General features: G+C 50.4%; 1 protein-coding gene across 1 annotated transcript; it reads left to right on the top strand.

Annotated features, from left to right (window-relative positions):
• Positions 1-5,588: 5,588 nt before the first annotated feature.
• On the top strand, positions 5,589-9,378 carry LOC121862524 (collagen alpha-2(I) chain-like). Its single transcript, XM_042360830.1, has 6 exons — positions 5,589-5,720; positions 6,353-6,757; positions 7,512-7,640; positions 7,761-8,007; positions 8,211-8,305; positions 8,656-9,378. The coding sequence occupies exons 1-6, from the start codon at positions 5,589-5,591 to the stop codon at positions 9,376-9,378; spliced, it is 1,731 nt and encodes a 576-aa protein (XP_042216764.1).
• The last annotated feature ends 2,912 nt before the right edge of the window (positions 9,379-12,290 follow it).

Here is a 12,290-nt window from a genome sequence, read left to right as displayed (position 1 = left end):
TCGATATAACATTTAACTGAAAACAGGGTTTCCTATTTTTAATTTCTTCCGAGGTTCATTGGTGTTGCCTAGAGGGCCACTTGTTCTTCTACCAACAAGGATTGCCTTTCATTTGGCTGTCTCTTCCTGACAACGTAATACGTATTTTTAGACTGTAGAAATATTCATACTGGTACTGCAATAATGGACAGATCATTCGATGCTGAGCTGCAGCATGTTGTAAATTCAACAGCAACAGCCAATAAAAGCGATAGTTATCGTGTATCGACATAGTGAGAACACATCCGCCATACACCAACGCCCTCAACTACAAAATTATGCAATATAATATTAAGGAACACCCAGGGAGTTTCTGTCGCTGAAACTGTTGGGGATTTAGAATATAGTTAAAAGTCTACCCAGATCCCAACAGGTAACAACAATAAAAAAACAAAGACAATCGGACTATAAAAGGGTAGACAAAGGATGCGAGTTTTCGTTGTGTATAATAAAGTACCATAAATCCCTTAACAAAATATTCAGCTTATAATTTACCCTTAACCAAACTTAACCTAAACATTAACAGTATATACATATTAATAAAACATAAACAATTTTGAAGCAAGGTGGACGTGGGGGAGGCAATACAAGGTTACAAATACTTAAGTGAGGAGCTGAGATGGCTGACGAGTAAGGCTGAGTATTGTAGAAGACGGTAGGTAGTCACTGTGCCGTAGGTTTAGAGGATAGATGATCATGTGGTCACTTCCCAGAGCCAAGGGCTCTCTCCTCGAATTGGAGCTCACAAAGAAGACTTGGAGGAAGTGACGCAACAACCAGGATATGGAGAAGGGAAACCCCGGAGTGGTAACTAAGACGAGTCATACTCGTGTCTCGTCCCTAGATGGCGTTGCTCGTGGTGCTGGGTAGGTAGATCAAGACAATAGATGGCGTGGTTCGTAGTGCTGGGTGGAGGGTTCGTAACAAAATATATATATATATATATATATATATATATATATATATATATATGTTTGTTTTTCCTGGTTCTCCTCTTGATATATATATATATATATATATATATATATATATATATATATATATATATATATATCGAAGAGGAGAACCAGGGAAAACACAAACATCTTGACTAAGTTGGGTTTCTTTAATCACTAACGTTTCGGAAAAACATTTTCCATCATCAGAGCCTAGAAAACAACAAGTTTAAAAAATAAATAAATAAATTACAGGTGACATACAATAAAATCGTAACATTATACCAAAATTTACCTTCAGCAAAATTTAAAAAAAAAGAGCATTATAATTTAAAACCGATAAAAATGACGAGAGACCTACGTACAAAACTAAAATAATAAACAACTAAAATATACAGGGGTATTACCTTAATTTAGACGAGCCTTACTGTGAAAAACACAACAATTCACAGGAAGCCATATCACAAATGGATGGCTTTACTTTATACTGATACAAACAAGGCTTCCATAATGAGGTGGTCCGTCTCACAGTTGCTCCTGCCAAGAACTGAGAAATCAGACGGCGAAAACGGGTGGTTATGTTGGTAGGCGTGGTTACGGATAGCTGAATGTGGTGGTTGTGATTAACTGGCCTGTTCGGACAGAAAGGCCCAAGTGTTCATGGATGCGAGTTATCAAGTGTCTTTTTGTTTTACCAATATATGCAGCCCTGCAGCTAGCACACGTAAATTGATAAACAACTGAGGATTACAAGTGTGTGGATATGGTGTCTTTAGTTTTAAAGGATTTTTTAATTGAGCTCTGGGCTTTGAAGACTAGTCTAAGAGAAATTTGTGGATAGAATTAATTGAGAAGCTTCATAAGTTTGTTTCGAAGGGTGAAACTGAGTGGGCCTGTGTACGGTATGGTGAAATACATCAAATATTTAGGAGAGGTGTGAATTTGAGGTTGTGTGGGACCCAAGATCCTATTAAGGGTTATGCCTAAATGAGTATCTGTAAATCTCTTACGGAAACCATTGTTAAAGAGTAGTTCCTTTATATATTTTAGTTCAATGTCTAAGTGGAAATAGCTTGAACATATATATATATATATACACAGTATACTGTACTAGTATGTCTAATCAGTGGTATAACTGGCTCCCCTCCAAGGTTCCACAAGTCTGCCAACTGTTTACCAGGTACACGGGTGCGGGCGTCGGATGGCTCAACTTCTCCGTCAAAACTTGGGGAAAATTGTTTCTCGGCCTGTACATGACGGGTTGGTTGAGTGATGATATTGTGGAGTTGTTATTCTAAGTAACTAAATATCTGATTTCTGACCATTTCATTTCTTTTCTTCATTTTTTAGTATTCTATTGTTTTTATCGAATTCTCTTCAATTTTTCATACTGTCATTTTTTTTTAAATTTGTTCCATTTATCATATTGTCTTCTTTTTCCGTATTCTAATCCCATGTTTTCCAGTTGAATATCGTACACGTGCAGTAGTTAAGCGCGAGCACAGCAGCACCAAAAGATGTGTTTTTCCAGGAGATTAAAATTGCATTTATAATAACATTTGTGACTAATGTGCAGCATTACGAATGAATGTCCAGCAGGCAGTAAGTGTTTAGCAGACAGTAGGTCCCCAGCAGGCAGTAGGTGTCCAGCAGGTAATAGGTCCAAAGCAGGCAGTAGGTCTCCAGCAGGTAGTAGTTGTCCAGCAGGTAGTAGGTCCCCAGCAGGCAGTAGGTCTCCAGCAGGTAGTAGGTGCCCAGCAGGCAGTAGGTGCCCAGCAGGCAGTAGGTCTCAGCAAGTAGTAGGTGCCCAGCAGGCAGTAGGTGTCCAGCAGGCAGTAGGTGTCCAGCAGGCAGTAGGTCTCCAGCAAGCAGTAGGTCTCAGCAAGCAGTAGGTGCCCAGCAGGCAGTGGGTGTCCAGCAGGCAGTAGTCCAGCAGGCAGTAGGCGTCCAGATGGCAGTAGGTGCCCAGCGGGCAGTAGGCTGCCCAGCAGGCAGTGGGTGTCCAGCAGGCAGTAGGTGTCCAGCAGGCAGTAGGCGTCCAGATGGCAGTAGGTGCCCAGCAGGCAGTAGGCGTCCAGCAGGCAGTAGGTGTCCAGATGGCAGTAGGTGCCCAGCAGGCAGTAGGTGCCGAGCAAGCACTAGGTGTCCAGAGCAGGTCTCAGCAGGCAATAGGCGTCGAGATGGCAGTAAGCGTCCAGCAGGCAGTAGGTGTCCAGCAGGCAGTGGGTGTCCAGCAGGCAGTAGGTGTCAGATGGCAGGCGTCAGATGAGTAAGTGCCCAGCAGGTAGTAGGCGGTCAGCAGGCAGTGGGTGTCCAGCAGGCACGAGTGTCTGCAGGCAGTAGGTGTCCAGCAGGCAGGTGTCCAGCAGGCAGAAGCGTCCAGCAGGCAGTAGGCGTCCAGATGGCAGTAGGTGCCCAGCAGTAGGTGTCCAGCAGGCACTAGGTGTCCAACAGGCACTAGGTGTCCAGCAGGCAGTAGGTGTCCAGCAGGCAATAGATCTCCAGCAGGCAATAGATCTCAGCAGGCAATAGATCTCCAGCAGGTAGTAGGCTCCAGCAGGCAGTAGGTCTCCAGCAGGCAGTAGGTCTCCAGCAGGCAATAGATCTCCAGCAGGCAATGGTCTCCAGCAGGCAGTAGGTCTGCAGCAGGCAGTGGGTCTCCAACAGGCAGTAGGTCTCCAACAGGCAGTAGGTGTCCAGCAGGAAGGGGTGTCCAGCAGGAAGTGGGTGTCCAGCAGGGTGGGTGTCCAGGAGGCAGTAGGTGTCCAGCAGGCAGTAGGCGTCCAGCAGGTAGGTCTCCAGCAGTCAGTAGGTTCTCAGAAGGCAGTAGGTCCCCAGCAGGCAGTAGGTCCCTAGAAGGCAGGGTACCCAAAGGCAGTGGGTACCCAGCAAGCAGTAGGTATCCAGCAGGCAGTAGGTTCCAGCAGGCAGTGAGGCCCAGCAGGCAGTAGGCGTCCAGCAGGCAGTAGGTCTCCAGCAGTAGTAGGTTCCAGAAGGCAGGGTCTCCAGCAGGCAGTAGGTCCCTAGAAGGCAGTATATCCCCAGCAGGCAGCATATACCCAGCAAGCATAGGTCCCAGCAGGCAGTAGGTCCCCAGCAGGCAGTAGGTGTCAGCAGGTGTAGGTCCCCAGCAGGCAGTAGGTGCCCAGCAGGCAGTAGGCGTCCAGATGGCAGTAGGTGCCAAGCAGGCAAGAGTGCCAAGCAGTAGGTGTCCAGCAGGCAGTAGGTCTCCAGCAGGCAATAGGCGTCGAGATGGCAGTAGCGTCCAGCAGGCAGTAGGCGTCCAGCAGGCAGTGCGCCAGCAGGTATGGGTGTCCAGCAGGGCAGTAGGCGTCCAGATGGCAGCAGGTGCCCAGTAGGCAGTAGGCGTCCAGATGGAGGGTGCCCAGCAGGAGCAGGCGCCAGGTGCAGTGGGTGTCAGCAGGCAGTAGGTGCCCAGTAGGCAGTAGGCGTCCAGCAGGGTGGGTGTCCAGATGGCAGTAGGTGCCCAGCAGGCAGAAGGTTTCCAGCAGGCAGTAGGCGTCCAGATGGCGGCAGGTGCCCAGTAGGCAGTAGGCGTCCAGCAGGCAGTAGGCGTCTAGATGGCAGTAGGTGCCCAGCAGGCAGTAGGTGTCCAGCAGGCAGTGAGTGTCCAGCAGCAATGGGTGTCCAGCAGGTAGTAGGCGTCCAGATGGCAGTAGGTGCCCAGCAGGTAGTAGGCGTCCAGCAGGCAGTGGGTGTCCAGCAAGCACTAGGTGTCTTGCAGGCAGTAGGTGTCCAGCAGGCAGTAGGCGTCCAGATGGCAGTAGGTGCCCAGCAGGCAGTAGGTGTCAGCAGGCAGTAGGTCTCCAGCAGGCAGTAGGTCTCCAGCAGGCAGTAGGTCTCCAGCAGGCAGTAGGTCTCAACCCAGTGGTAGGTCTCAGCAGGCAATAGATCTCAGCAGGCAATAGGTCTCCAACAGGCAGTAGGTGTCCTGCAGAATTGGGTGTCCAGCAGGAAGTGGTGTCCAGCAGGAAGTGGGTGTCCAGCAGGAAGTGGGTGTCCAGCAGGAAGTGGGTGTCAGCAGGCAGTAGGTGTCCAGCAGGCAGTAGGCGTCCAGCAGGCAGTAGGTCTCCAGCAGTCAGTAGGTCTCAGAGGCAGTAGGTCTCAGCAGGCAGTGGGTCTCAGCAGGCAGTGGGTCCTAGAGGCAGTAGGCCCCAAAGGCAGTAGGTGTCCAGCAGGCAGTAGGTCTCCAGCAGGCAGTAGGTCTCCAGGGCAATAGGCGTCGAGATGGCAGTAGGCGTCCTGCGGGCAGTGGGTGTCCAGCAGGCAGTAGGTGTGCAGTAGGTGCCCAGCAAGCAGTAGGTCTCCAGCAGGCAATAGGCGTCGAGATGGCAGTAGGCGTCCAGCAGGCAGTAGGCGTCAGCAGGCAGTGGGTGTCAAGCAGGCAGTATGTTTCCAGCAGGCAGTAGGTGTCCAGATGGCAGTAGGTGCCCAGTAGGCAGTAGGTGCCCAGTAGGCAGTAAGCGTCCAGCGGGCAGTAGGCGTCTAGACAGGCAGTAGGTGCCCAGCAGGCAGTAGGCGTCCAGCAGGCAGTAGGCGTCAGATGGCAGTAGGTGTCCAGCAGGCACTAGGTGTCCAGCAGGCAGGAGTCAGATGGCAGTAGGTGCCCAGCAGGTAGTAGGCGTCCAGCAGGCAGTGGGTGTCCAGCAGGCACTGGGTGTCTTGCAGGCAGTAGGTGTCCAGCAGGCAGTAGGTGTCCAGCAGGCAGTAGGTCTCCAGCAGGCAGTAGGTGTCAGCACGCAGTAGGTGTCCAGCAGGCAGTAGGCGTCCAGCAGGCAGTAGGCGTCAGATGGCAGTAGGTGCCCAGCAGGCACTGGGTGTCAGCAGGCAGTAGGAGTCCAGCAGGCAGTAGGTGTCCAGCAGGCAGTAGGTTTCCAGCAAGCAGTAGGTCTCCAGCAGGCAGTACGTCTCAGCAGGCAGTACGTCTCCAGCAGGCAGTAGGTCTCAGCAGGCAGTAGGTCTCCAGCAGGCAGTAGGTCTCCAGCAGGAAGTGGGTGTCCAGCAGGAGGTGGGTGTCAGCAGGAAGTGGGTGTCAGCAGGCAGTAGGTGTCCAGCAGGCAGTACGCGTCAGCAGGCAGTAGGTCTCCAGCAGTCAGTAGGTCTCAGAAGGCAGTAGGTCTCCAGCAGGCAGTAGGTCCCTAGAGGCAGTATATCCCAGCAGGCAGCATATACCCAGCAGAACGATAGGTCCCCAGCAGGCAGTAGGTCCCCAGCAGGCAGTAGGTGTCCAGCAGGCAGTAGGTGTCCAGCAGGTGGTCGTCCCCAGCAGGCAGTAGGTCCCCAGCAGGTAGTAGGTGTCCAGCAGGCAGTAGGTCTGCAGCAGGCAATAGGTCTCCAGCAGAGTGGGTGTCGGGCAGGAAGTGGGTGTCCAGCAGGAAGTGGGTGTCCAGCAGGAGTGGGTGTCAGCAGGCAGTAGGTGTCCAGCAGGCAGTAGGCGTCCAGCAGGCAGTAGGCGTCAGCAGGCAGTAGGTCTCCAGCAGTCAGTAGGTCTCCAAGAAGGCAGTAGGTCTCCAGCAGGCAGTAGGTCCCTAGAAGGCAGTAGGTACCCAAAAGGCAGTAAGTGTCCAGCAGGCAGTAGGTCTCCAGCAGGCAATAGGCGTCGAGATGGCAGTAGGCGTCAGCAGGCAGTGGGTGTCCAGCAGGCAGTGGTTGTCAACCAGGCAGTAGGTGTCCAGATGGCAGTAGGCGTCCAGATGGCAGTAGGTGCCAGCAGGCTGTGGGTGCCCATAGGCATTAGTCGTCCAGATGGCAGTAGGTGCCCAGTAGGTAGTAGGCGTCAGCAGGCTGTGGGTGTCAGATGGCAGCAGGTGCCCAGTAGGTAGTAGGCGTCCAGCAGGCTGTGGGTGTCCAGTAGGTAGTAGGCGTCAGATGGCAGTAGGTGTCCAGCAGGCAGTAGGTGTCAGATGGCAGTAGGTGCCCAACAGGCTGTGGGTGTCCAGTAGAGTAGTAAGCGTCCAGATGGCAGTAGGTGTCCAGCAGGCAGTAGGTGTCAGATGGCAGCAGGTGCCCAGTAGGTAAGTGGGCGTCCAGCAGGCTGTGGGTGTCCAATAGGTAGTAGGCGTCCAGATGGCAGTAGGTGTCCAGCAGGCAGCAGGTGCCCAGTAGGTAGTAGGCGTCCAGCAGGCTGTGGGTGTCCAGTAGGTAGTAGGCGTCCAGATGGCAGTAGGTGTCCAGCAGGCAGTAGGTGTCAGATGGCAGGTGCGCCAGCAGGCAGTAGGTCAGCAGGTAGTAGGCGTCCAGATGGCAGCAGGTGCCCAGCAGGCAGTAGGTGCCCAGTAGGTAGTAGGCGTCCAGCAGGCAGTGGGGTGTCCAGCAGGCGCTAAGGTGTCCAGCAGGCAGTAGGCATCTAGTTGGCAGTAGGTGCCCAGCAGGCAGTAGGTGTCCAGCAGGCAGTGGGTGTCCAGCAGGCGCTAGGTGTCCAGCAGGTAGTAGGCGTCAGATGTCAGAAGGTGCCCAGCAGGTAGTAGGCGTCCAGCAGGCTGTGGGTGTTCAGCAGGCACTAGGTGTCTCCTGCAGGCAGTAGGTGTCCAGCAGGCAGTAGGTGTCCAGCAGGCAGTAGGTCTCCAGCAGGAAGTAGGTATCCAGCAGGCAGTAGGCGTCCAGGAGGCAGTAGGCGTTCAAATGGCAGTAGGTGCCCAGCAGGCAGTGGGTGTCAGCAGGCAATAGATCTCAGCAGGCAATAGGTCTGCAGCAGGCAGTAGGTCTGCAGCAGGCAGTAGGTCACCAGCAGGCAGTAGGTGTCCAGCAGGAAGTGGGTGTCAGCAGGAAGTGGGTGTCCAGCAGGCAGTGGGTGTCCAGCAGGCAGTAGGCGTCAGCAGGCAGTTGGCGTCCAGCAGGTCTCCAGCAGTCAGTAGGTCTCCAGAAGGCAGTAGATCTCCAGCAGGCAGTAGGTCCCTAGAAGGCAGTAGGTACCCAAAAGGCAGTGGGTACCCAGCAGGCAGTAGGTATCCAGCAGGCAGTGTATCCCAAGCAGGCAGTATATTCCCTGCAGGCAGTATATCCCCAGCAGGCAGTAGGTATCCAGCAGGCAATAGGTACCAAGCAGACAGTGGATCCCCCAACAGACAGTATATCCCCATGAGGCAGTATATCCCCAGCAGGCAGCATATACCCAGCGGGCAATAGGTCCCAGCAGGCAGTAGTACCAAGCAGACAGTGGGTCCCGAACAGGCAGTATATTCCACAGGTAGTATCAGTGACAGTATATTCCCACAGCACTAGGCCCCAGTCGGCAGTATATCCCACAGCAGCATATACAGCAGGCACAGGTCCCCATCGGCAGTATATCCCCAGCAGGCAGTATATCCCCAGTAGGCAGTATATTCCCAGCAGGCACTAGGTCCAGTCGGCAGTATATCCCAGCAGGCAGCATACCCAGCAGGCACTAGGTCCCAGTCGGCAGTATATCCCCAGCAGGCAGCATATACCCAGCAGGCACAGGGTCCCCAGTCGGCAGTATCCCCAGCAGGCAGTATATCCCCAGTAGGCAGTATATCCCAGCAGGCACTAGGTCCCAGTCGGCAGTATACCTCAGCAGGCAGCATATACCCAGAAGCACAGGTCCCCAGCAGGCAGTAGTACTAAGCAGACAGTGGGTCCCGAACAGGCAGTATATTCCCAGCAGGCAGTATATCCCCATTAGGCAGTATATCCCAAACAGGCAGTATATCCCCAGCAGGCAGTAGGTATCCAGCAGGCAGTAGGTATCCAGCAGGCAGTATATCCCCAGCAGGCAGTATATCCCCTGAGCAGGTATATCACAAGCAGGCAGTATATTCACAAAGCAAGCAGTATATTCCCAGCAGGCAGTATATCCCCAGCAGGCAGTATATCCCCAGCAGGCAGTATATCCCCAGCAAGCAGTATATCACAAGCAGGCAGTATATCCCAGCAGGCAGTAGGTATCCAGCAGGCAGTATATCCCTCAGCAGCCAGTATATCCCCAGGCAGTATATCCCCGCGCAGTATATCACAAGCAGGCAGTATATCCCAAACAGGCAGTATATCCCCAGCAGGCGTAGGCATCCAGCAGGCAGTAGGTATCCAGCAGGCAGTATATCTCCAGCAGGCAGTATATCCCCAGCAAGCAGTATATCACAAGCAGGCAGTATATTCTCAGCAAGCAGTATATTCCCAGCAGGCAGTATATCCCCAGCAGGCAGTATATCCCCAGCAGGCAGTATATCCCCAGCAGGCAGTATATCCCCAGCAGGCAGTATATCCCCAGCAAGCAGTATATCACAAGCAGGCAGTATATCCTCAGCAGGCAGTATATCCCCAGCAAGCAGTATATCACAAGCAGGCAGTATATCCCCAACAGGCATTAGGTCCCCAGCAGGCATTAGGTCCCCAGCAGGCAGTGGATATCTATTGGCAACCCTGAATGGTCAGAGGTACACTTTAGTTCCCTGGTTGAGGATGCAAGAGGGAGGGGAGTACAGTACAGTGGTTCACCCCTAAAGTTCATTGTATCATCCACCAATGTATAATGTGTTCTATGATTCAATATATTTCTTTAATGTTAATAGTCGTTTCTGCCTTCTCCTTTTACTTCTTCTTCTCTCTGTCTCTCACTTTCTCAGCTCTTCTCTTCCTCACTCCACCTCAAATCTCCAGAAGATAATAATTAGATTTCCGTTTTTTTTTTCATGCAAGCGAAAATTTGCATAGGAAGAAAGCATTATATATCATCCGCCTTTTAAAGTTTGTAGTAATATTTCAGAGGTAGAGAAGGAAATTGTTGACGATTTTTTTAGTGAAGGATTGATAAACATTTACCCAGGAATCTCCCTCCCCCCCCCCAACCCCCACACACCTTCTTCCTCCCTCTTCCGACGCGTACGAGGTAGCTAATTGCTTCTTAGATTAAAAAAAATAAAAGATTTCTCGGTTTCGGACTCTCATGAAAGTTTCTAGACGGAATTTTCCTTCCAGTTAAGGATATGAAAACTCTCCAAACTGGCGTCTCCTTACATCACTACGTAAAGATAGCGGCCAACACGGAGCCACAAGAGAGTCGTAAATTTGTTTTCTTTTGATTTTACTTTTTTTTTTCATTTTTTGGGGGGGACTAATTTATAATATTTTCAGGTATGCTGGTGGTGTCTCGTGTGACAGTGATGATGATGGTGGTGGTGATGGTGATGAGAATGGTAATAGTGGTGGTGGTCAGAATAGTAATGGGGTGGGGGTAATGGTGATGATGGTAGTAAATAGTTATGGCGGAGGTGGTGATGGTGATAATAATGATGGTATAGTGATGATGGTGATGGTGGCAGTGGTGATGATGGTGGTGATGATGATGATGAAGGTTGTAGTGGTATTGATGATAGTAGTGGTGATTATAATGGTGGTAATGATGATAGTGACAGCTGATGAGTGTGATGGTGGTAATTGTGGAGATGGTTTTAAATACGATCACTGTTAAAATAATGGTGACGATAGTGCTGGTGACGATGAAAGTGGTAGTGATAGTGTTGTTCGTGATGATGATGATGATGGCAGGGGCGATAAAGGTTGTGGTGACGTAATGATGATAGTGGTGATGGTAGCATAACACAAAAACAAAATACGAAGGTTTCTACGCTGGCATATGATTACCACTACTCTCTCGTTATTGACCATTGTAAACTCTCCTGTCTTGTGATTGGACATTGTACGTTCTCTTCTCTTCTGATTGGCTATTGTTAATCCACCTATCTTGTCATTGGTTATTCCCGCTTCACCTCAGTTGTTTTTTACCAGCTTGTACTGCTGTAAACACTTTTGAAGTATTATCGAGCCTTTGAATATTCTTGGTAACTTTTGACTTCATACCTTCATTTGAGAAATAGTTCGTGGTATTGGAGGCTGAGTGAACAGGGTGAAGGGTTGTAATCGAGAAACCATTCATCAAAGGTAAATGGGAGTAGAGAGTAGATGTAAGGGGAGAAACTTAAGGGATGATATGAGAGGAGGAACTTAAGGGATGATCTAAAGGGAGGAACTTAAGGGGTGATCTAAGGGGAGGAACTTAAGGGATGATCTAAGGGGAGGAACTTAAGAGATGATATGAGAGGAGGAACTTAAGGGATGATCTAAAGGGAGGAACTTAAGGGGTGATCTAAGGGGAGGAACTTAAGGGATGATCTAAGGGGAGGAACTTTTAAGGAGAGGAGTGAAACTTAAGGGATGATCTAAAGGAGGAACTTAAGGAATGAGATGAGGGGAGAACTTAAGGGTGATATGAGGGGAGAACTTAAGAGGTGATAAGGGAGAGGAACTTAAGGGTGACTAAGGAGGAAATTCAGGGGTGATATGAGGGAGAACTTAAGGGGTGATATGAGGGGAGAACTTAAGGGTGGTATGAGGAGGAGGACTTAAGGGTGATGGGAGAGAACAAGGGGTAAAGGAGGAGAACTAAGGGTGGTTGAGGGGAGGACTAAGGAGTGATATGAGGGGAGGACTTAGAACTTAAGGGTGAACCAGTGACAGAGGGGAGTGAGGGTATGAGGGGAGTGACAGGGGTGTGACTTATGAGGGGAGAACTTAAGGAGGATATGAGGAGGAGGGGTGATATGAGGGGAGGAACTTCAGGGGTGATATGAGGGGAGGACTTCAGGGGTGGTATGACGGGAGGATTCAGGGGTGATCTAAGGGGAGGAATTCAGGGGTGATCTAAGGGGAGGAACTTAAGGGGTGATATGAGGGGAGCTTAAGGGGTGATCTATGGGGAGAATCCTAAAGGGTGACGTCAGGGCAAGGTAATGGAGGTAGAAGTGATTAAGGTAACAAACATTCCACTGGGGAGAAGTACGAGTGTCACTTTATTTAGAGGTATAAGGAAGAGGAAGAGGAGGGGGAGGAAGGGGAGGAAGAGGAAGATGAGGAAGAGGAAGAAGAAGAAAGGGATGAGGAAGACGAAGTAGAAAATGATGAGGAAGAAGAAGATGAATACGATTAACATGAGGAGGAAGAAGAAGAGGAAGAAGTAGTAAAGGAGGAGGAAGAGGAAGAAGGAAAAAGATGATGATGCAGAGAAGGAAGTGGAAGAATAGAAATGGGATGAGGAGAAAGAGTAAGAAGAGGAAAAAGAAGAGGAAGAGGGAAGAAGATGATGCAGATGAGGAGGTGGAAGAATAGGAAGGTGAAGAAGAGGAAGAGAAGGAAAAAGAAAATAATGATTATGAAGGGGTAAGAGGAAGATGTGGGATAGGACGGATGTAAGAAGACGGGAATAGGTGTAAAAGAGGAGAACAACCTGTAAGAGGAGGAATAAATGCAGAATAGCTTGAAAATAGAAGGAAAATTTTAGCC

This window comes from Homarus americanus, unplaced genomic scaffold (genome assembly GCF_018991925.1).
Source record: "Homarus americanus isolate GMGI-L3 unplaced genomic scaffold, GMGI_Hamer_2.0 scaffold31037, whole genome shotgun sequence".
NCBI classification, from domain to species: Eukaryota; Metazoa; Arthropoda; class Malacostraca; order Decapoda; family Nephropidae; genus Homarus; species Homarus americanus.
The sequence above is the reverse complement of the archived record's forward strand: the minus strand, read 5'-3'. Positions and strand labels throughout refer to the sequence as shown.